At 42.8% G+C, this 24,940-nt stretch overlaps 1 protein-coding gene across 1 annotated transcript in view; it reads left to right on the top strand.

The window, feature by feature from the left end:
• The window catches only part of MBTPS1 (membrane bound transcription factor peptidase, site 1), a 55,099-nt gene that overhangs the window by 12,681 nt on the left and 17,478 nt on the right, over positions 1-24,940 (top strand). Inside the window, exons 2-12 of the mRNA XM_033127962.1 lie at positions 2,022-2,507; positions 3,231-3,488; positions 6,390-6,593; positions 8,362-8,472; positions 8,929-9,038; positions 10,367-10,483; positions 10,956-11,023; positions 14,832-14,934; positions 16,675-16,826; positions 19,413-19,574; positions 23,721-23,865. Coding sequence (XP_032983853.1) covers positions 2,339-2,507; positions 3,231-3,488; positions 6,390-6,593; positions 8,362-8,472; positions 8,929-9,038; positions 10,367-10,483; positions 10,956-11,023; positions 14,832-14,934; positions 16,675-16,826; positions 19,413-19,574; positions 23,721-23,865 — 1,599 coding nt within the window. The 5' untranslated portion in view covers positions 2,022-2,338. The remainder of the gene's footprint in view (positions 1-2,021; positions 2,508-3,230; positions 3,489-6,389; positions 6,594-8,361; positions 8,473-8,928; positions 9,039-10,366; positions 10,484-10,955; positions 11,024-14,831; positions 14,935-16,674; positions 16,827-19,412; positions 19,575-23,720; positions 23,866-24,940) is intronic.

Here is a 24,940-nt window from a genome sequence, read left to right as displayed (position 1 = left end):
GAACGGATTACTTTAGGCATTTTAAAATTTACCCCCCCCCCAACTTTTTCTTTCTGTTTCTCTTTCTTTTAAAAAGTTTCTGCCTCAGTTGTAAGAGAACATCAGCCATTTCTTCTACATAGGCTGCGTTGTAAGTCCGCTGTCTTTACCTGTGTGAATTTCTTTGGAACAGGTTTAATTAAAGTTGATCTGATACAGTTCGGTCTAAGATTTGCTCCCTAGGATCACGCACTAATATTTGTGTTATATGTAGTCCGACTGTGGCATAGATTCTTTAGCTTGAGGCAAAAGAGTTTTAGGAGATATGTTTATTTCTTTAAAGGGTTGCTTTGAGTGAGAGACCTATTTACATCTTTTAATTGGAAGCTCATTTAATGTAACGTGAGCACTCTTACCACCAGTGATGAGCTTCAGTCTTCTTTGACCAGTACGACTAGAATTAGGTGAGGCACATGCCTCGTGTAGTTTATTCTGTGATACTCCATTGCTGCAGGTGGGAAGTATAAACAGGAAAAACGGGGGCTCTCTCCCAGGGGGATCACTATACAACACGTTGTGTGTGGAGTGGCTTTGGTGTCGCCTGTTCCTCCTCTTTGGTCTTTCTGTTCTGGACTCTGGTTTTCATTTCTTTGTTCTTGTGGTTGGCATTCTCGTTGTTCATTGTGTTGGTGCAGAAATAACTTCTAAAATTTCATTTCTATAGGATGAGCTCCGTTTCACGAACCTTAGTCTTAGGTTCCAGAGAAAGGCCTGCTTTTCAGAATCATTTGTTATTACAGCAGTGAAAGTCCTAATTGTTCAACTTTTCAAAATTCTTTAGACACTCTCACCCCTTCCTTTATCAGTGTTTCCTTGTTTACAGAAGTGCTGATGAATAACCCCAGAAACCACCAATTCCTTGTTTCCCTAAAGCACCAGTTTCTGCTCCCAGACGGGTTTAACAGCTTGGCGTACCTCTCTGGAAAGGGGGCTCTTTTCCTAAATGTTTTCATTTTAGAGACAAGTGATAATATAAGGCTGTCTTGTCTGGTTCATCTGTCTTCCCCTTGCTGGATTATGTACGTTTCTGGTATGATCTATGCAACTGATTTTTCTGGGAATACTACAACCAGCATTGTTTTTGTTTGTTTTTTACTGCTACTATAATTTTCCCTGTGAAGAATGATCATTTTTCCTACCACTCAGATATTTTGAAATGTGTTTGTGTCCATGTGTAATTTAACACTCAAATAACATTTTTCTTAGGCAACAGCTTACCTCACAAACTGTCTTCTCATACTGTTTCCAGCAAAGAGATGATTTGGTTTTATAACATATGTAGTACGTTAAATTTCTTTAAGTTGAGGCATCAGACAAAGTAACATTAATGCTAGTAAAAAACCCTTCTATGGTCTTTTCATAGAATTGGCAGAAAATATTTCAAAATAAAAAGGTGGTTTGAAAAATTTTAAAGCACAGTATCTCTTAAAGAAGGTGTTATGTACAAGACTTGAATAGAAATTAGTTTGTTCTTAGGTATTAATTTTACACGAGAGAGTAAGGGTGTATATACCAAGCTTTTGCCTGAAAAATTAGGGAAATTTATAGAGATTTAAAGTGCTGATTGGGGAAATGCCCTGGAGATGAAGAGTTACAAATGGTAGGAAAATACAGAATCTGAATTAGAAACAAAGTAAAGGAAAATAAGCAAAATATGGGATTCTTCCTTCTCTTTGGCTGCCAGGATTCTCAGGACCAATGTGCGTCATATTCCTGGTTATTTGTTTTTCTTAGTTTTCTCATTCATTGTTTCCTTTCTTAGTTTTGAAGCTGCCTTCAAACTTTGTTTTCCCTGAAAGAGGTGAGGAGTAACTAAAAATGAAATAATAAGGTGTTTTCATGGTTGTGTTTATGCATTCCTTTTGTCTTATAACTGGGATATCTTTTTGAGACTCTTATCTAAGTTATGCCGGTAACTACTTAAATCCTACCTGGCTCTGTCAGTGTGCTACTTCTGTCTCTGTGCTTGTTTTGTTTTGTAGATTGGCTCACAGAGTGATTGCTCATCCCTGTTGGACTTTGGTTCTGTGGTGCAAATGGAGTGTAGGACTCAGTTGTCTGGACCAGAGTGACAGAAGCCTCATGTCCAAGATGGAGAAGAAACGAAGAAAGAAATGAAAGCCTCTTTTCAGGCCAAACCACAAAAGGCCATGAAATTTAACTTTTATTTACATTGGACAAGACTGTAAAATGGCTGATCAGTAATGTTTCGGCTTTTAGCTGAAACAAAAATTAACTTATAATCAAGGAAGAAAAAAGTGTGATTTGAATTTATGCAATTTTATGACCATATTCACTTATGACCATGAAGCTTGTCAACATCTGGCTGCTCCTGCTAATGGTTTTGCTCTGTGGGAAGAAACATCTGGGTGACAGACTGGAAAAGAGATCTTTTGAAAAGGCCCCGTGCCCTGGCTGTTCCCACCTGACTTTGAAGGTGGAATTCTCTTCAACAGTGGTGGAATACGGTAACGATATTATTTTAAATGTTAGGGACTCCCCCCGCCCCCATATTTTTGTTTCAAACTTATTTTAAACATTAGCTTTGCCAACAAATATTTCCCTTCTATTTACAATATATTTCAAATGGAGTGAGTGTATAGCGCTTGGTGTTATCTGCTAAAATCTGTGTTCCCAGTATAGTTAGCTAATATGGAGCAAGGAAGTCAACATTCTGAATTATTTCCCTCAAGTCTGAGTCCATGGAACAGATGCCAGTGTAGCTAGTGAGGGTGGGGGCTTGGAGGAATTGGCTGTTATGTTCTGAAGTTCCAGTGACCAGATGTGAATGACTAGCGTATGCGTATATAATCTCCACATTTTGTTATTGTTTTCAGTGAAATAAAATTAAGCCTTCACTTCTTTGGATTCCCTTTGCCTATTTGAAAAGCTTAACATGCACTTCTTTGCTGTCCATTCCAACTCCTGGTAATATTTGCTTTTTTAAAAAAATAGCACAAGTATCTGACTTTGAGTGATGTGTCCTGTGATCAGGGGGTTCGTGCCAATCGTTACAACTCAAAGCTCTGGAAACTGCTGTCCAGAGCATTTAAACCAGTCTCTTTGTTTACTGCTCTTGTGGGTTTTAAGATATGTAAGTTTTCTTTTGCCAGCGAAATTTTAGATTAGGTATAATCTTACGTTACATATGTATGTAAATTCTTATTTTTATTTGTGGTCATTGATTTCAGAATATATTGTGGCTTTCAATGGATACTTTACAGCCAAAGCTAGAAATTCATTTATTTCAAGTGCCCTGAAGAGCAGTGAAATAGACAATTGGAGAATTATTCCTCGAAATAATCCATCCAGTGACTACCCTAGTGATTTTGAAGTGATTCAGATAAAAGAAAAACAGAAAGCGGGGCTGCTAACACTTGAAGATCATCCAAACATCAAACGGGTAACACCCCAACGGAAAGTCTTTCGTTCCCTCAAGTATGCTGAGTGTGAGTACTGAGATCTCAGGCTAATCTGTGTCAGTTTGTTTCACTTGGATCTACAGAGAGAATGTACATATTTACTCATGACAAACTACCCCCCCTCCACCCCTTCCACCCACTTTATTTTGAAAAATTTCAAACTGGCAGCACAGTTGAAAAATAGTACAGTGAATGAATACCTATGACCTGTCATCAATTTCATTAGTTGTGAAGGTTTTCTTGGCAGGAACTTAAAAACAAAAAAGAGGCATCATGCTATTCTGGTAGGGAAAAAAAATCAGATTTTACAGTAGAGGATGAGAGTGAGCTTTGTTTCTGTCGGGAGTGATTTTTCACCCACGTTGGTCTCCCAGCCTTCAGACTTTGAAGGCCCTGCAGCCCCTCCACACTGACATAAAAGACCGGGTCTTTGAGTCTCGTCTTTACCTGAATTTTGCTTCTATCACTATGTGTTTTCATTTTTTATGGCGTCTTGCAAAACGTCTTTTCCTTGGGTTTCATTTTGTTTGCTCAGAGCTTCCCGACCGTGCACGATCACGCCTTGGCTGGGCTGTGCCAAGCGAGTGTCCGGATGGAAAGAATTTGACGATTGCCTTTTCAGCACGAGGGCTTATTCTCTCCTCCTTCTTTACAACGTGGGCTTGTCAAGATAGAGTTTATCCTCAAAAAGGAATTGTATACTTATTACATAATATTTCCCGAAGCATATGGATTATCAAAGGAAAGGTTTTCTGTTTTTTTCCTATTTGTCATAAACTAGGGTAACAAATTGTCGGTTCTCTTATCATTTACTATCATTTCTTTCATCGGAAGGAAAAAAAAATTTTTGCTTTTCTTTCTTTGTCCTATACTAGGCCTTGAGAGCCTCTGAGGTTTACAAAACACACAGGGGAAAAGGCTAAGTTGTTTGCATGGTATAACCAGCCAGTTCTGGCGCCAGCTGTCCAACTCAGATATGTCTGACTTCTTCAGAGCTCTTTCTACTAGTCCAGATGTTTTGTAGTGCTTTTGCTCTTTAAAAAGCAATAACCTCAAAGCAATCCAGGAAGATTAAAAACAAATCAAGCCTTGTACTATTAGCCAAATATTATGTATTATTCCTTATTATTATTTTTAATCTTAAAGAGCTCCAGAATATTTTAGGAAATATGGAGATGCCTGATTTTAGCACGGTGATCATAGACCCTCACGGTGGGGCCTCCTTGATGCACTCTCCACCATGGCTGTCTCATGCTATGCTTGATTAAGGAGATAGTTTACTGCCTGATGGGCCCAGTCTCCTGTTACTTGTGACCTTGGATGGTAAGCAACTGTTCTCGAAGTCTCAACTTGTCTCATCCAAAGAGTGAATATAGTATAACCTACCTCATAGGGTTCTTAGGAAGATAAAATGAAATCGTGCCTGTGAAGAGAGCTTAGCCGACTTTTTAGTAAGTAGACGTTAAATTTTAATTATTTCTGTGGCTCTGTGTTTAGGAGGCTTTGCTTCATTTTGGGCTGAAACCTGTCTCACTCTCGATCCCATCCCTGGCTCTGTCCCACAGGCCAAAGATGGAGCTAACCTGTTTTCCACAAGGCGGTACTTAAAAGATTTATTTTGAAGATATCCATGGTATCCCCCCTTGAGAATTTCTTCTCACCAGGATAATAAAAATCTCTTTGTTCAACAGTTACTCATATGACATGTTTTCAAATCCCTTCACCATTTTATTCCTATGACGTGGTTTCAAGTCCCCTTACCATTTTAGTTGCTTTCCTTTGAATATTGTTCAGTTTTTCTAAATTGCTCTTAAACAGTGAAGCCAGAATTAAATTCAGTACTTAAGGTAAAGCAGAACAGACCCCTCCCTTGTTCTATACATTATTCTTCAGTTAGTACCTCCAGTATTATCCCATGCTGTTGACTTAACAACACAGGAAGTTCAGTGTAGAATAATTTCAGGTGGACTGAGCAAATAATTACTTAATGGAATTGACATGACTATATATTGTTCCAGTTCTCTGTACTTTCATGGGTGTAGTCTGGTAAGACTGGAATTAAAATGATGATAATTTGCTTTAGAAACAGAACTTCGGTATCATTACGGATTTGTTCTTTTTTAAACTGATTTGAAATGCAGTTTTGTCTTCATTATAGCATGGTCTTCGAAAGGTAAAAGGACAGCTCTTGTTATATTTCTCTTGCTTTCTCCTCCGTTTGAAAAAAAGTAAGGTATTTCCAAATAGTGAAATGCATGCTTTTTAGTGTACAGTTAGGTAAGTTTTGATTAAAGGGTACAGTCAGTTACCTACCAACAAAATCAAGATATGATATAGTTCCAGCACTCTCAGAAATGCTCCCGACTCCTTTGTAGTTCTTTTGCTGTTTGAAAGATGTCTTTCTGATAAGTATATTGAGAACATCAAGCAATATACAGTTGGAAAAAGGTATTGATGTTTGATTGGAGACCCGTGTAATGGGACGACATGTATTTTTCCTGCCCTGGAAATCCAGTGCCATAAAACTTCCCCAATGGGTAGTAGCCATTCTCCTCAACTCTCCCCTCTCCCCCCTTTTTCTGGTTCAGTGAGAACAAGTTGGAGATGAAAAATCAGGCATTTCTTCAGTTTTAGTATCACAGTTTACATTGTTTCTTTAAAAATGATTATTTTATCATTCTTTCTCTGCCTTACGTTGGTTAGAAAATTTCAGGTAAAAAACGATGGGAATCACATAGGCTAAATAATATCCTATAAGTACAACTGCATTGAGAAAATCTTTTTAACAAAGGGAGAGAAGCCCATTTTCCTTCAAACAGGATTTGAAAAGGTAACCATTGCACTGTCTGGAATGACTGTTTTCCCTGACAGATATCGGGTCGTTTCGGTGTTTTTTTCTCATCTGATCTTTCTCTTCCCTGGCTCTAGCTGACCCCATAGTGCCTTGTAATGACACTCGATGGAGCCAGAAGTGGCAGTCGTCCCGTCCCCTGCGAAGAGCCAGTCTCTCCCTGGGCTCTGGTTTCTGGCACGCTACAGGAAGACACTCGAGTCGACGGTTGCTGAGAGCCATCCCGCGCCAGGTTGCCCAGACCCTCCAGGCAGACGTGCTTTGGCAGATGGGATACACAGGTGTGTGCTGTGCATCCGGAAGTAGCACAGGATCCGGTGTCCCGGAGGGCTCCCTCTCGAGTGCCCAGAGCTGAAGCCAGGCGACCTCAGGCATCTATCCTTGTCATTCTTGACCGAGCTGGACACAGCCAGCTGTCCCTGTCTTTGACTCCTGTTGTGCTAGGCATCTGTTTCTGTGGTTTTTCCAATTATTTAATCCTGTCCACTTTTGGTATTTTAGTTTTCTGTACCGTGTCTGAGGTTAGAAGGGGTAGGTCGTAAAGCATTTCTTTCCTCTTGACACATACGCATATGTGAACAGACAGCACTGCCCATAGCCAGAGCTGACTGGCAGTCCAGCAAAGTTCTGTAGTTTCTCAGGAAAGAGATTTTAATTATCAAAGATGGTTAGCTTGACTTGGGCAGTTTTATGAAAATGAGTTTCTCAGTCCTGTGTGGTGCCCAGTGTGCAGAATGGCTAAGTGACTGTCACACTTGGTTGATCTTTTGTTTCAGAACAGGAAACGACCATATCCTATGAAATAGAACAACCAATAAGTTTTTTTTTTTCTTACTGCTTCATCATGGCAGAAAATTCCTTTTTTGACTAATGTGATTTAGACCCTGACATTTTAAAAAATGTAAGCCCATTTCCCTGGCCCCCAGCACACCACAGTTTGTCTAGACCTAGAGACCCCCCGCCACCCCCCGCAGCTCTCCTTTGATTTCCTCAGCCTCTTGCCTTTCAGAAAGCCTGAGATACTTAAACTTTTAACACCGGTGGACTGACTTTTTTTTTAATTAATTAGTTTCAGGTATATAAACCAACATACTAGTTAGACATTTATGTACATTTTATTAAAATGATTGTCTCCTGTTGGTTTTATCCTTTTTAGAGTGAAAATTCCTTCAGAAAACAGAAATTCTCTAATCATCAGAAAATCATTTTTTATACCCCCCCCAGTTTCCAATTTTATATGTGCATTTTTAAAAGTCAGCAGTACATTTTGATGGTTATCTCAGTGTAATTGATTATTTAATGTAGTATAGATACGTAAACACAACTCTCGTTACCGGAAGACACTTCATTACAACTGGTAGCTGTTAAATAACAGAAATATCCTGGATTCTTTTCTTCATTGTGTTCTAGAATTTCTTGATCTGACAGCATCAGTTGTTTTGCATTGGTGCGGGTGCCTTTTGGCCAGTATCTGAAATAGACTCATTGTAGAAAAGTGCCTCATATAATAGTTTTCCTTAAAATGTGATTATCTCTGCATGTGTTTGACAAGTCCTCTCTGGAGAGTGTCGTCATGAATTAGCAGCAGTAAGTCGCTGTCCTTGTGAGGAATAGGGGTAGTTCCCCCGTCTCCTAAAGGGGTGTGCTTTGTGGGTGCCCTTTGCCTGTAGGGCCTCTCTAAGGAGATGAGGGGATGGAGGCCTGTAGGAAATTACCAGAAGGGGAAATCTGTCATCATGGAGCAGTGGGGAGAGGTGGTTCACTTCTGAGCATTGGTGACAGTTGAAGGGTATCCAGAGAGATTTTCTGTTTGTTCTCAAGTCTTACTTAGCAGCAAATGATAACGTTCCCCAGCTGTCCCCTTTTCTTCGTCTCGGCTCAGCCAGGCTCCCTGGGGCATCTGACTTAACTTGTGCACTCTGGGCAGGCTTTGGCCCTCGATGACATGTCGTTCTCTATGGGTTCCAAGGAGGGATGTGTTTTATAGACAAAAATCCAAAAAGATCATTTCTTCAAACTTGACTGTACTTGCTTTCTTTCTGGAATAAGGTGCTAACGTACGGGTTGCTGTTTTTGACACTGGGCTGAGTGAGAAGCATCCCCATTTCAAAAATGTGAAGGAGAGAACCAACTGGACCAACGAGCGAACGCTGGACGACGGTAGGTGGCAGTGTTACGGTGAGACCGGAGTGAGGCGTTTTCTGGTCCCAATACGGGCTTCGTGCGTGACTCCCGTCCTCCATTTTATCAGTTAGGAGTATTTTGTTTCTGTGTGTTAATGATTAAACAGTTCGTGTGCCATCATTATTCAGATGAACCCAAGTTGTCATTGTGTCTTTTGGCAGAGACTTTGCTGAATGTCTTAGAGGATGTGAGGACGTAGCGTTTGAGGCGAGAGGGACGCCTGGTGGAGGAGCAGCTCCCTGTTTGGGAGAGAGCAGGGGTGGTGGGCCCAGGAGGGGGCAGGTGCGGCGTGGGCTCTGAGTGGAGGAAGTGCAGAGGCACACGCTCGGTAGCGAGGACTGAAGAAGAAGCCTGTTTGAATTGGTGCTTTGAAATGTTGCATGTTGGCACGTGTCTCAGCGGTTTTATGACTTCTCCCCTTACGGGCAACAGGGCTGGGCCATGGCACCTTCGTGGCGGGTGTGATAGCCAGCATGAGAGAATGCCAAGGATTTGCTCCGGATGCCGAACTTCATATTTTCAGGGTCTTCACCAACAACCAGGTAGGTGTTTTGAGGGCCCTGAAACTTAAGTAGATAAAGAATTGATATTAAAAATGTAAAAAGTGAAAATTCTAGAAAATGCCTACTGGTTTCAATGCAGCACACGCCATCGAGCTGAGAGCTCCTGCTGGCATCCCACGTGTGTCATGCTGTCTCTCCACCATGTCTTCACTGTCCCTTCTGTGTGGCTTTGCCCTTCTCCCACCACCTCTTTCATCGACCTCACTTGAACTCTGAAGACCCTGCCCTGAGGCAGGTGCATACAGGGATTCCTTGACTGCCATTTCCCCCTCTGCTTTGGGCCTGCCTCAGGCTCCTGTGCCACATGTCTCAGGCACATTTCTTGTGCTCTCTACATGAGAGAATAATCGCATGTTTGTGTGTGTGTTACCCCTACTGTACTAGGACCACCTCAAGGGTCACCTCTGTAGCCTAGCACCTAGGATCGCGTTGGGTAACGTGGATATACAAGCGTGCTCCCTTACTTTTCATTTGGAAACTTATTCTTAGAAAAGGGGGAGGGTCCTAGTCTCTATTTATTTCTAAAATTTAATTTTTGTGTAGTTTTATGTATTTATGTAAAAGGCAACACAGGGATAATTGTCCCAACCCTGTCCCGTCTCGCAGGTGCTTGCTTACCTTACTTCCCCATCTCCCGCGGGAGAGTTTACTTTCTTATACGCTCTCCTAGAATTTCTTTAGCATACACAAGCTAATATAAATATTTAGTCTTACTTTTTTAAACCCTTAATTATTACACTCATTCTATTTCCACTTTAAGTTTAATTTTGTATTTTATAGAAACCCCTAAATGGTGATACACAAATAATTTAACTTTTGTCAGAAAACTAGGAGGAATTGAACATCAGAGAAATACTTCTATGAGATAACATTTATTGGTGCCATGTATCCTTCAGTCTATTTAGGAATTAAGATGATTAGACAAATATATTTAACTATTTAGAAACGCTCAACTTAATAGAAGAGTCTTGGGATAAACCCTTTTATAAGAGGGGCAGTTAGAAGTTTGAGGTTTTGCCTCAGAGGGTATACTTTCAGGTAAGGAGCTGTACCTTAGACCTGGAGAGATAAGCACCCTCAGTAAAATGCGCGCTCGTTCGAGCCCAGCTCCCTTGAGGGACTTAGAGTTTCTGGGTGGAGTAGTTCACATTTCAGAGCCTTCTTTGTTCTTGGGGTTTACTTCTGAGATTTAAGTTAACACTTCATGTGGCTAAAATTCTATACTTTACTCTTAAAATGAAAAGCTCTGTTGTGGCACTTGGAGACATTCCCTAAAAGCCCTGAAGGCCTGTGTTGTCGTTAACCAGGTGTCCTACACATCCTGGTTCCTGGACGCCTTCAACTACGCCATCTTGAAGAAGATCGACGTGCTCAACCTCAGCATCGGCGGCCCCGACTTCATGGACCACCCCTTTGTCGACAAGGTCGGTCATGTCACCGCACAGGACGCTTGCCTCCTTTGGTGATGGCCCCTGCTCTTTTCCATGCCCGACTTTCGAGGGCTTCATCTCTGGTGTGCCGGTGGTTTGTCACCCCTGAGGTGACCCCGCTGTGAGGACAGATGGGTGATGACATGAGCTTTAGTGGCTTGCATCGGAAGTAGCCCACGGCACTTTGTTGATTCCTTCTTATCTAAACACATAACCTGTGTTTTGAACATGCCTGGAAAGGCGGTGTCTGGTCTGTGCACTGTACAATCCTACACCCTGGCTTTTGTTATCGAAGCATACTTGTCACAGACACATTCATGCCTGTAAGGGTCTAGTGTTCTATTTTCAGGGCGAACCCTTCTTTTTTTAGGACTGTTTTTCAAAGTCGTGATTATTTTTTAACAATTATATGTTGATTGTTCAAAAGTGGGGTACTGACATCAATAAATGCTTGCTGATTTTGTAGGTGTGGGAGTTAACGGCTAACAACGTCATCATGGTTTCTGCTATTGGCAACGATGGGCCTCTTTATGGGTAAGTATCCCCAATAGGGATGAACTCAGAGGTGGTTTTTTTCCCCCTGAAATAACTGAAAAAACTCTCTGTTGTCTGTCTGTTTCTGTATTTTATCTATACCTGTTTATATCTATCTAACATCCTGTGTGTGGAAATTTTCAACATACCAAAAAATAGACTATGTAATAGACCACAGGTCCCCACCACTTGTTTCAGCAGCTGTCAACTCAAGGCCAATTTTGTTTCTGTTTAATTTTTATTTTATTATTTTTTCACTTGCTATAAATAGCAATTTGGAGGCCATGTTTTATTCTCCTTTTTTCCCCCCCACAATCAGTGAGGAAGGTCAATCGATTAGAAATAAATAGATTCTGCAATATTTATTGAGACGTACTCTATATGAAGCACAGGGGTGAAAAGGTAGATAAGATGAGGGATCTGCCTCTTTAGCAAAGATGAGGTACAGAAACAAGGGAACTAAATGGGAGAAAGCGACATAACATACAGATGGTGCTTTGGGGATTGACGAGAGGGATCAGGTGGGAGAGGCAGAGAGAGCGATGTCATGGAAACGTTCCTTTGTGCTGTGCTGTCGTGGTGAACTGAAGCAGCATGAGATGCGAAACATTAGTCACTGAATCACACACAATACACTTTGGTTAGAGATCCCAGTTTTCTTTCTGCCTACAGCTCTGATTTTTACTCTATAGGTAACGTATGTGAATAACTCTCATGCTGAAATGCTTTCGCAGGAAGATGTTTGTCATCCTCCTTTATTGGGTACCCAGGATATGTGCAGTTCGGTGCTGTGACAGAGGATTTGAGGTCACCACAAAGGAAAAAGGAAAAATACAGAGTCTGCCCTCAGTGCGCCGTAACCCAGTAGCAGAGGGAGAGACGAATGTATGCATTCCCTCCCGCATGCGTGTGTCTACCGTGTACATGGCAAGGCCATGTGCGTCAGAAACACTCCCTCATTGCGTCTCACAGTGACATCCCTAGGAGTTGCTGCTAGGGAGAGCAAGCCTCCTTGAGGACTGGCTGAGCTTATGCAAAGGGTCTAGGGCATAGGGTTAGGCTGAATGTATGAAATTAATGTTTTTATGGGTCAAAGACCACGCATATGGCAGTCATGGTTCCAGGCTAATAGTTGTTTAGTCACTGATGCTGTCTCCTTGTAAGGGGTCCAAGGTTCTGGATTTTTCTATGTCATCAGTAACATACATTGTGACTCATCGGTGACATAAACATTCTAACTACTGTAGCTCTACCATGAAAAATACCAATTGTTAAGTAATTTCATCAAGTGTTCTTGTTTTCCCTTCCAAATGTTTCTCCTTTTCGCACTTGGCCCGTTTCTGGTGTCCCCACTCAAGGCCAGCCCTCATCAGATCAGGGTCACCAGGTCATCACTTGGTCGTTCTGCCTTCAGTCTTTTCCCACCCCAGCTCTTCCCTGCATTGGGCAACATGGGCTTGTGGAAGGAGCACCGGTGTGGAGCCGGGTGACCCCGACTTGCCCACTGCAGGCTGTGGGGCCTTCATTCTTTGAGCCTCAGACCTCTTACCTGTCACAGGTGGGCCTGAGACCCACTCTGATTCGTGGTTTTGAGAGTGAAATTAGAGAACAAAAGAAAAGCACCGTAAATACCAAGCCTCTATAAGTGGTGGCTGTTCTTCTTTTCTTCCTTCTTGTCCTGTGTTCCTCCTGTTAAAACACATGTTCTGGCAGTTTTGTTACCCCAGAATCAGCAGTGGGTGATTATCACCTAATGAAATCCAAGTTTTTCTTCCTAGTTTTGAGGGTCCTCAGTTTTGTAGCCTGGAGTCTGCAAACTTTTTCTGTAAAGGATCAGATAGTAAATGCTTAGGCTTTGAAGCCATGTGGTGTTACAGCTACTCAACTGCTCTCGGTGAGTGAAGGCAGCCTTGGAATGTGTGAGCGAATGGGCGTGGCTGTGTCCCAGTAAAACTTTATTTACAAAAACAGGTGGTGGGCCTGTTGTGAGCCAAAGCCATAGTTCCCCAACTGCAGCCTGAAGCTGTTGGCTCAGCTTTATTTTCCACACTGCGTGCACGTCTTCCCCAGATCAGTCTCCTCCTGGGTCTCCCTGAGGAAACCACGTTTGTCCCAGTCTCAGTCACCTGTGTTCCTGCTACTGACCCTCCTAGCTGGTGTTTCTTCTGTTCACACTGCTCGACTGCCAGCTCTTCCACATGCCGTTCCGACCGCTTTGCCACACACTGGTCACTTTTCTGAAATCTCTGGGCAGTCACGTTCAGTGGCTTCTAATCAAAGAGTGGTTCATTTTCAGTGTATTTGAGAGCTCTGGAGAGGAGGGCCTGGTGTCAGACTCATCTGCTCATAGAGCTGCACAGAGATCTGGCATTTGCCACCTGCTTTGTAGTGCTGAGGATGGCACGTGAGCACCGAGGCATCGCTTACTGCTGGGCATCGGGTAGGGCTGGTCACGTAGCCGTAATGTGCCTAAAGAGCTGCGTCGCTGAGCGCAGGTGTTGTACTGCCAGCCACTCGGCAGCTAATGCTCGCATCCCGAGGTGCCCCTTGCTGTGAGCTGTCTTGGGGTCCCACACGCTTGATACTTAGACTTCATGGTGCAGGGAGTTTGCAGCTGCAGCTTCCCCCTTTTGAGCACCAACAAAGATTTCTTGATGCTTTCCCTTACGTTGTAAAGGTTTAAAGCACACTAAGTATTACAGGGATTGACAGGTAGAAGGGGGTGGGAAGGTGGCTTTTTTTGTGTGTCAACTATAGTGGGAAGTTTTATCAGTGATTTCTATACTAATCTCTGCTCTTTGATTTCATAGAAATGTATCCATTTTTAGCATCAGCCTGTAAAATCTCACTGTTGTACATCTGAACAGCCACCTGGTGCGTGTTGGTGGCCAGTGAACTAAGAAGGCAGTGCCAAGGTTGACTCAGTGTGGTTTAAAATAGTTGGTTAAAAGCAGATACTCTAGAATTTTGCTACTAATATCCCTTAAGCCCCTTGGAGTCAGTTTGGGTTATTGAGTTGTCAAAGAGTTTATTTTTTTGGTAGCAGCGCCGTACTAGATAAAGCTCAGAAATGCAGTTTCATAACTGGTTGTTTTACGCTTTCTAATAGTTCAGCTGCATCTTGATTTATATCTTGACTTTATAGTTTAAACGTGTTTGTCATTATTTATTTCACTATAATTTCCTTGCAGATCTAGTACTCTTGAAGTCTTGAAGAGAATTACATGTTATTTCCCCTTACATCAGGTCTTCTCTCTGAGGAGCCCAAGATCCTGGAGAAACAATAGTCATTTCCACGGGTCCCTGGGAGGAAAGGGGGATGCCCTGCAAAGAGCTGTGGAAACTTTGTAACTTCCTCGTCCTGGCAGATGCAGATGTGGGACGATAGTTCCTTCCCAGAGAAATGTGGACTCTAGTTGGGGAGGCAAGATGAATACACTTGGGACGATCTGAAAGCAGTGCGAGAATGTGTGCATAGGTGATGAATTGTCCTAGTGTTAAGTCTTGTGAAGTTCAGAGAAGGGGGCGGGGAGGTTCCTTCAAGCCTAGAAGTCATGAGGGAAAAAGGAAGTCCTGGGCTGTCGTATGCTAAGTTGACGGGGAAGGGAGGTAAGAAAGTGTTCCAGGTACAAGGGAATGATTTGAGCCCAGCATGAAGGTGGCCGTGAGCCTGGCCTTTCACAGGACAGCGGCGAGGAGCAGCGTCCACCCCAGCCGGGCTTTGAGTTTTCGGGGAGTAATTGCCCTTATTTCAAGTAGTTCATTTAAAATTCTTTCTCTTCCTTTGTGTTTTTGTGCCTCCACGTAGCACTCTGAATAACCCTGCCGACCAGATGGATGTGATTGGAGTAGGTGGCATTGACTTTGAGGACAACATCGCCCGCTTCTCCTCGAGGGGAATGACGACCTGGGTAGGCTTTCCGTTGTTTGTCAAATGTGCCTAAGGGAACCATTTGTCGAAAAGCCTGGGGGTATATTTATAAGCGCACAGATAGAAAAGCAGCTTGTGAGCCCAGCTCACATGCACAGGTGGCATAGTCAGGGCTGCGGGTACTTGCCCGGCCGTGAGGTCTGCCGCTTCCCTGGAGCTCTGGGCAGAGGTGTTTCCCTGTTCCACTTCTTCCCGGTTCCACTTTTGAACTTCTTCCTGAGTGACTCACTTTTTAGGTCTCAACTAGGTTCGTACCCATTTGTCCTAACTAGTAGAAAGGTGAGCGGTCTTCCTTGGGGCTGGGTGAGATGATTTTTTTGGCCTTAAGAAACAAGAGAAACCACTGAGAAGAACTTACTATCAACTCTGCTAACACAGAGATAATTGTATACAGCTGGACGAAATCAAAATAATCCAGCAAGTTAAATAATTCAGCTCCTCGGGGCTTAATTGTGCTGCTAATCCATCCTCCTCTACCCATGAGAACAGAGTTGGATTCAGAGTTAGACGCTCCCTCAGGCAGCACTGGGCTCTCTTGCCCGCCCCTTGCGATCTTCAGGGTCAGATCACCTCTTGGGTGCTCTAACTCAAGGGTGCCGAGCTTGGAAGTCGTGGGAAGTCCCAGAAGAGAGTCACAGCCCCCTGAGAACCTTGTGGCCTTGTCTACACTGGCACGCTTTACTGGATACCTTTCCACCACGACAGTATCCTCTCTCCTGGCACCCCCTTCAGGTGATCCCACCATGGGTCCCTGCCTTGTGTGCACTCAGACGCCTCCCAGAATGATGTTCAGTGAATTGTTGCCACAGTCAGGGGGACCCCACTCCGAGAAAGTCAGTCCCAGGGATGTGTTTCCTACCCGTTCATCCGCACTCCCTCAGCACTTTCTTTTTACTGCCAAATACTTGGAAAGGATGCCTGTACCAGTTGATGTCTCTCTCGCTCCCTCGTAAATGCTTTCACAGAATTGTAGTGCCTTGGCCTTGGCCTTTGTCATGGCCTTGGTTTTTAATGACATTTTGAGAAATGTTCCTGAGTCATCTACAGAGCTGCAGTTGAAGATATTTTTACTCAGTGTCCCACATAGATGTATGCAAAGTCCATCTATGCCACGAGAGTTTTTTCACTTTAAATTGGAGTGCTTCTTTCTACAGAACATAGACCCTTGTTGTAATTCTCATTTTTGTCTGTTTCCAGGAAATTTCAGAGTACTCAGTTAAAATCTTTTCCCAAGTTACTCTTACAGTTACATTTATCGTTCTGAATGCTTTCTTCTTTCTCTTCTAGTGACAGATTCAAATCTTCTGTTGTATTATGTACATTTTTCCTTATAAAGAAAATATTTCTTTTTTTCCTACCTTTTAATTTTCTGATTTTTCTAAGATACCTCTCATTTTTAAGTTATCTAGAGATAAATCAGTTTCTAGTTTCTAGTCTTGCGTGTTAGCAAAATTAAAAATATTCATTTGTAATTGCTTGATGGCGTTACTGTTACACTGGTTATCATAAAACACACCCCAAACAATTTCATTTTCTACATTATCATTTAAGCTTGTTTTCTGTACTGCAGTGAATTTCAGACTAAAACCAGAAACTTACTGAAATGACACTCTATTTAAATAACCCATATTTCTGTTTTGGTTTTATTCACTGATAACCACACGTAACCTGTGAGCCCATGTGTGTTCCGTGGTGGAAACCAACCTGCTTTTATTCATAGGAGCTACCAGGAGGCTATGGCCGTGTGAAACCTGATATTGTCACCTATGGTGCTGGAGTGAGGGGCTCCGGTGTGAAAGGAGGGTGCCGGGCCCTGTCGGGGACCAGCGTAGCTTCTCCGGTGGTTGCCGGCGCTGTCACCTTGCTAGTAAGGTAAGTGTTGCTGAGCAGAGAAGGTGGTGCCAGCCAACCAGGAGCTGAATCTCGCTTGTCACCAGCTAGGTTTAGAGTTGAGCACATCATGGGACCTTGCTCCGGCTCTGTTTCTCCATCTCTACAGAAGTCCGAGTCTGTTCTTTGATGGAGGATTTTTCTGACAGTGAAGGGCATATGTGGTAACACGCTATGTAAACTAAACCATAAAGTTTTGTTTTGGAGATTTGTTTTTAAGACTTTTTTAAAGCCGTTTTAGGGTCACAGCAAAATTGAGAGGAAAGTACAGAGATTCCCCCATGTACCCTGTGCCCCCATTTTGTTTGTTTTCACACCGTGTTTGTGCTCCAGCTGTATGTTATATCCAAGCAAGTGGGTTTATCAAGCAGGGAACAAAAAGTAAGCTCTTTCCCTGCCATATCCTTCATTTCCTTGGGGATTCACCTTTTAATGTTCTCTGTTAGCTAGAGAGCTGTCAAACCAGCAGTCACCACTCCTTTATAAAAGATAGTGCGATTTACTTATTCTCTTTGTCTTATTGAATCCTATCCATAGTCGGAATGAAGCTTAGTGATCGACCCTTGATTTTGCAGTTAATTAAACTGGAAGAAAGTTCTCAAAGACAGTCCACCGGAATCAATGCTCGGGTGCTCTTAGATGGGCCGTGGTGCCGTACTTGCCGTCATGAAAAGATGTCTTTGGAGCTAGCACTTATTTTATATCTTACCTCCAAAAAAAACTCTTCCTGTCTTACCTCCCAAAAATCCTCTTTCTATCTAGGTGAGGCTTTAGTTGAGCTTTTGTGTTGCGATAACACAAAACTCTGCATATTTCAAAGTTATTATACTCTATATTAATTTTAAAATTAAAACCGTCAAATGATAGTAAATGTTTTTATATTTAAAATTCTCTTAAATTTATGTTGATTTTAGCTTCTAATGCCAGAGACTTTTTTTTTTATTAATAATCTTTCATAAAGGTAGATGTTTACCTCTTTCCTCCTTTTCCCATCCTTCCCTTGCAGTTCAGAGCCAAATTCTTGAAATTGTTGGCATTGGCCAGAGTAGTCTTTGGAGAATAACTATGAGGCTGTTAGAAACATTGTCTTTCTGTTCTACTTGTTTTCTTCACCCCCGTGTTACAATGTAGTGACAAAAGAGGGGAGGGAATGCAGACTGGGGAGTCACCTGGCTTACTTAGGCTTCTGTATTCTCCAGGAGGAGAGAATTCAGCTAGGGTTCCTTTTCTCACTCTTGTTGATTGTGAAACAGAAAATACTGATTCAGTCTCCCACTTACCATGTCTGTTAGCAGGGTGTTGAGCCTGTCAGAACTCTGTCCTGTCAAATGAATAGGGAGATAAGGCGGGTGTGACGTTCCATCCCCAGGGGCATCTCTAAGTTCAGACATTTTCAGTGTCGAGGAACCCTTTTACTTCCCTCTCCCTGCAGCAGATAAAAATGAATGCCACTGTGATAGTTCAGAAATAGTTTTACGGCCTGACAAATAGCTCCTAATAGATGCTGAGCAACAAGGAAGTGCTTCCTCAGCCGCCAGCCTCCCAGAGCTCGGTAAGGAGCTAGAACCTGACCTTTGGTCTTGTTTTATCGGCAGGAAGAGGGGAAGATTGGTGACCATGGCTGAGCCCTTAGTAGCTATTTTATTGTCACTGAAAATCGGTCCCACTTCACATCTTGCTACTTCCCCTTATGTCAGATTTCCCATCTAGACCTGTTTTAGAAAAACCCGCCTACACTCCAAGACCAACCACCATCATAGAGAAATATTTAGGTACTTCAGACAGTTAGTTTTTCTTTTTTGCTTACTGGATTTTTCTTCCCTGCATTGAGAGGCTAAAATTTACTTGTGTTTACAATGCATTGATATACAGAAGTGAATGTTTTAATGCTAGCATTCTTAAGCAGCGGATACTGCCTAGGTGTCCCGAAGTTCCTAGCCTAGTAGAGCTGACTGTTCAGGTTTGCCCAGATGCGTTCCGATGGTGCAACTCTCAGGGTGGCCTCAGATCTGCACGGTCTGTCAGGCTTTATGCACCAGGGTGATGCATCACACACAGGCATCCAGAACAGAAAAGGCAGTTTTGGCTGTGAGGAGGGGGCGTCACTCAGGTGCTGTGCCCCTTGCCCAGCCTGCATCAGCTTACCTCTACAGGATCCGTCTGTTTTCCTTTCCTTTTCCAGCGAGGTCATGTCCCAGCTCGTGTCCTCCTCCTGGCTTTCCCTGAGGAGCCAGGATCTCCTACCTCTTCTTGTCTCTTGCAACCTGTAAGGTCGATTTAGTTGCGTTGCTGGGAAAATACGTTTTTTCTGATAAATTTAGTATAAAAAGAAGTAGCTCTTTGAGGCACTGTTCTCACAAGCCATGTGGAAGGCTGAAAACTGGTCACTTCTGAGGCAGGTGCGGAAATGAACACATGTTCATTCTTATCTTGCACAGGCCTGACCAAAGAAGCTTTCGTAGAGACAAAACAAGATTGGAAGTACATGTTTGCACTTTTGCAGGTTATGAATAATCTGATTTTCATATTTTTTATGAGAAAATGAGCAAATACATGATTTTCCCCCAGCACAGTCCAGAAACGTGAACTGGTGAATCCAGCCAGTATGAAGCAGGCCCTGATTGCATCAGCCCGGAGGCTTCCTGGGGTCAATATGTTTGAGCAAGGCCACGGCAAGCTGGATCTCCTCAGAGCCTATCAGGTCCTCAACAGTTACAAGCCACAGGCAAGGTCAGTGTGCTCTCCGTCTACGTGGGCCTTTCTCTGCACTGCCTTCTGAGGCTGTTTTTCCCTCTGCTCAGAATCCCAGCCTCCAAACGGGAACCAGTCCCTGATCATGCGACACTCAGGGCCCCCAGGGAGAGCTTCATGCTGCCGCTTGTACCAGGGTGCCGGCTGGCCGAGCTTGAACTGCTTTCTGCTGCCTGATGTTCTATTATTTTTCACATGAATGGTTTAAAATAATGATTTCCCATTTTCTTTTTTACTTTTTAAAACTTTCTTTTGAAGTAATCTCGGGTGTACAGAAATTTGCAAAAATAGCAGAATTCTTGTCTACCCTTTTCTGGGCTTCCTCTAATGGCAGTATCTTAGATGACCATAACTCAACTGTTAAAACTAACAGATGAACACTGTACTGTAATTGATACTGTACTGTAATTAATCTGCAGACTTTATTCCCAGTTTGCCAGTTTCGCCCCCGTGGTCTTTGTCCCGTCCAGAACCCAGGCCCCACATTGCATTTAAACTCCCTGTGTCTTCTTGGTCTCCTCCAGCCTTTGACAGTTCATGTCTTTTGGTGTCATTCATGACTCTGACTCTTTTGGGAGTGCTGGTCACTGTTTTGTAGACTGTCTCTTGATGTGAGTTTATCTTCTGATGCTTTCTCATGATTATTTTGAGGTTATATATTTTTGATAGGAAGTTTTTTTTCATTTTTTATTTTGAAATGATTTTAGATTTACGGCATATTTCCAGAAATAATACACAGGGATCCATAAGTCCTTCACCCAGCTTTCCCTAATGTTAACGTCTCACATAACCATAGTATAAGGCTCAGAGTCTGGAAATTAATGTGGATACATTACCATTGATTAATCTGTAGGCTGTATTCAGATTTCACCCATTGTCCCACCCCTGTCCTTTCCCTGGACCAGGAGCCAGTCCAGCATCCCATGTTCTATTTAGTTGTCTCCATGGTCTCCTCCAATCGGGGAACACTTCATTGGTTTCCTTCCTCTTGTTACTGGTGGAGTTCATTTGCATCATTTAGTTCAGGTGATGTGTCAGTCCAGGCCCTCCATCCAGGAATCAGATGCCAGGATGGGGTTAGCTGTCCAAGAGATCTGTTGGGGGAGGGGGATATGAAGGATAAAGAGAAGGAGGCAGGAATGGTCTTAGGTCTGCCGTGCTGACCTGAGGCCTGTGCAGAGAGGTGGGAGGAAGGAGGATTGCAGAGGAAGACCATCCGACCATGACATAGGTCTAAGTGTTTCTACTGGTGGGGAGGAGTCCTTGAACCAGAGTCACCTGTTAGAAGAGCCTGTGTCCCTCAGGATGGGCCTACCCTAGGACCCCTCCATATTCAGTCATTGGCTGGGAGCAGCCTGGGGGAACGTGGCCTTGGCACAGACATGGTGGAGGGTCCAGAGGGTCAGCAGCTGGCAGCGTCCATAGCTGTGCTTCTGTAGCAGAAGATCCGAGCAGCAGGGCTCACGGTGCCTGCCTGTGGTGGCGTCTGCCAGGTTTCTTCATTGCAGTTACTGTTTGTCCCTTTGTGACTACTAAATGTCACGTGTACGGGTGCACTCGGAGATCCTCTTGTTTCTTAACGTACTTTCACTCACTAATTTTAGCGTCCGTTGATGGTTGTTGCCTGCAGTGATTATTACGATAGAGATTGCCCCATGGTGATTTTCTGTTTCTCTCATTCTTCCTACATTTATTAATTGGCAATCTGCCGTAAGGAAGAGCTGTCCCTTCTCGCTCATTTATTTATTTATTCAATTTATTTTTATCAGTGTGGACACGTGGATATTTATTTGATTCTGGGTTATAAGCCAATAATATCATTGTTTATATTGTTGCTCGCATTGCCTCAGATTTGGCTTTTGGGGCCCCTTCTAGTTGGCTCTTGTGTCTTTTCAGCATGTCTCCATCATTTTTTGAGCACTTTCTCACTTTTTGGCAGCACAGCATTTCCATGCCCCAGGCGTGGTGTCAGTTCTTTCTCCAAACAGCCTGGGTCCTTTAACTGGAGAGAGGTATTTAGAAGCCAGACCTGGGCACTCGTTTGGCTCCTGGCAGCTGTGCTTATAGTTTTTTCTAGGCCTTTTTAGCAGACAGAGCTAGGAAATGTCTGGATGTGCGCGCGCGTGCACACACATAGTACCTATTTCTCTATGTGTCCATCTGTAGATATGCCAAAAACATGAGTTCATCTCTCTCCGATGCCACCCAACACCACGGTTCTCAGTCTAGTCCTCCCTCTCCTTGTTTGTAACTCTTTTCTAACAGCGAGTAACCTGGCTCTCGTTAGCCACAGTATGTTCACTGATTGCTCAGTCCTAGTATATGCATACTGAGTAGTTTTCGAGTTGCAAACACGCGCCCTTGCAAAAAATAAATATACTAGCAAATTTGCTTACAGTAATTATGAATAGTGCTTTTTATCTTTAGCTTTACAGAATACAGTCATGTTTCCCAAAGTTACTTAGGTTAAGTCTCCCTCCATTCCATCAGTGTGGTGTGGCTGTTCAGTTTTCATACAGTTGAGTTCATTTGTTAGTGTTTGGATCTCTTTTTGGATTCCCTCCACATCCTGGTTCATTTCAGCGGGTTCCATATGGGGTATGTGAAGGATTACCACGGCTCGAAAGTCAGAACCGCACACAAAAGTACACTTGGAGGAGTGTCACTTTCCCTCATCCTTCTGTCCCCATTTCCACCCTTCTATTCTCTCCACACTGGCTCCACCCACCCTGTGGGTAACAACCTCCTTCGTTGGTGGTTTATCTTTCTTGTGTTTCTTTTTGCCCACATGAGCAAATACATACATATTTTCTTACATCCCCTTTCTAACACGAAGGATAGCATTACTACACATATTCTTTTGTACTTTGATTTTTTTCACTTGACAGTACCCTGGAAATTGCTCTATATCAATTCATAGAGATCTTCCTCCTCTGTACAGCTGCATAGTGTAGATGTATCATTGTTTATTCAACTACTTACCTATATTTGGGCATTTATACTGTGTTTCCAATATTTTGCAATGATAAGCTATTGCTATAAATCATCTTGGGCCTCGTGTTTTAGTTTTGTTGGAGGTGTGTCTTCAGAAAAAAATTCCTAGAAGTGGGATTTGCTGGGTCCAAGTGAAGAGCATAGGAGCTGTGTTACGTATCACTCCTTTGCCCTCCCAAAGAGTTGTGTCCATCTGCATCCCACAGTGATTTGTGAGAGCGCCTGCCCCGGCCACAGCCTCACCAGCAGAATGTTGTGTCATGCTGGTCACTTTCTGCCAATCTGATAGGTGAGAAATGGTTGCTCAGTAATGCTGTAATTTGCATTTCTCTAATGATGAGTGAGTTTGAGCACTTTGTCTGTGGTTCAAGGCCATTTTTATACCTTTCTTGTAAAGTGTCTGTTCATTTCTTTATCCCATTTTGCTCTGGGTTTTTTTTCGTCCCTCGGTTGTTCAGAGTTCTTTATAATTTAGAGTTAGTAACCCTTTGTTGGTGATACATATTGCAGATCTTTTTCTCAGTTTGTCAGTTGTCCTTTGATTTTTGCCAATGCAATTTTTTTTAATAGCTAACTTTGTTAGTCTTTTGATCTTGTTGCCGCTGGATTTTGAGTCGCAGAAATACTTGCTCTACGCTGAGGTGAAAGAGAAATTCTTCTAATTCTTGTTTGCTTCCTTTTATGTACTGGAGACTCCTGATCCATTTAGGGTTTATGCTTAGGTGTGGTGTGAGATATGGATCTAATTTTATCTTTTGCCAGATTACCACCAATTTGTCACAGCTGCATTTATTAAAAAATCCATCTTTGCCCCAGTGATTTCATGATTTGAGACTTTGAGTCCAAGGCATTCACTGGGGCTGGTCACGTCCTCATTCTCTGCCAGCCACAACCACCAAAGTTCCAGACTTGCAGGAGGAAGGAGGTGCCGCCCACACATCCCGTTGTTTGTACAGACAGTTGAGGCAGACTGGCCCAGTGGTCTTAGCGCAGGAAGCATTTCAAAGCGGAGTTCCCAGATGCCTGCTGAGGGCAGCCCTGCAGGCAGGCCCTTCTAAGGCTCAGGCCTGCCCCGCTGACTCTCCCTGTACACGTTGGTGTTGTTTTCTAACGCTATGTTCTTTGTTTCAGTTTGAGCCCCAGCTACATAGATCTGACCGAGTGTCCCTACATGTGGCCCTACTGCTCCCAGCCCATCTACTATGGAGGAATGCCGACAATCGTCAATGTCACGATCCTCAATGGCATGGGCGTCACAGGAAGAATTGTAGACAAGGTGAAATTGCACTCTGGCTAGTGGTGAATTTAGACCTGGCCCAGACGTTTGTGCCGTAGCTCCTTCCCCTGAAGTTAAAAACAGGGATGGTTCTCTCCTGTGTGGGGTGCTGGGTATTGGAAGCAGTGATTTGTTTTCCCCCAAGTCCTTTCCACATAAGTCAGGGATAAATTAATGCAACCAATTGGCTTTTTTCTTTTTTTCACTTTGGCATTTTGAGTTTGGCTCCTGAATCAACTAATTGCATTTGATTCCTCATCTTTATTATTTCCCACCTATAATTAAAGACCCACTTGTAATTATTTTATTGCTTAATGAGCACAAATGGGCCTTAGCATTTAGAAGGTATGGTCTTTTTTGCATTTTGTTTTTATAATTTTTTTAATACTTACTGCATAAACGTCAAAATAGTAAAGGCTAGGGAAAGAGAACAGAAAAATCACTTCCAGCCCCAGCGCACTAACACAGCCACTATTTTTTAAATATTCTTTTCCAACTCTTATGTGAAACACATATTTTTTGTTATCTTTGTGCAGCAGGCAAAAATTTAGCATTTTTTCAGTTCTCAATCTTGTGAACATTTAAAAATGTAACTGTACATACATTTAAAAGTAGCACCAATGTACTTTTTCATGGTTGTTTAATAATACATAAAACTGTCAAATCATAATTTGCTTACTATTTCCATAATTTACTTACAAATAGGTAGTTTTCGAATATAAACATTTCACTGAATATCTTTGCATGTACAGTTTTCTTTTATTCTGAATTATTTCCTTAACATAAACTCCCTGGATTGGAATCCTGAATCAGAGGGTGTGGACATTATTACGGCTCTTTGCTGCATACTATAAAATTCTCTCCAAGACAAGTTACACCATCTCACACTGCTGCCAGTAGCATACAGAGGGGCAGTGTTTCCACTGGGCCTGCCCTGGCTAGAACATTTTTTTTTATGAGGTTTTTAAAAAAATGAGATAAAGTTCACATACCATAAAATTTACCCTTTTAAATTGTGCAGTTCAGTAGTTTTTACTAGTGAGTAGTGATGCAACCATCACTACTATGTAATTCT

This window comes from Rhinolophus ferrumequinum, chromosome 15 (genome assembly GCF_004115265.2).
Source record: "Rhinolophus ferrumequinum isolate MPI-CBG mRhiFer1 chromosome 15, mRhiFer1_v1.p, whole genome shotgun sequence".
NCBI classification, from domain to species: domain Eukaryota; kingdom Metazoa; phylum Chordata; class Mammalia; order Chiroptera; family Rhinolophidae; genus Rhinolophus; species Rhinolophus ferrumequinum.
The sequence above is the reverse complement of the archived record's forward strand: the minus strand, read 5'-3'. Positions and strand labels throughout refer to the sequence as shown.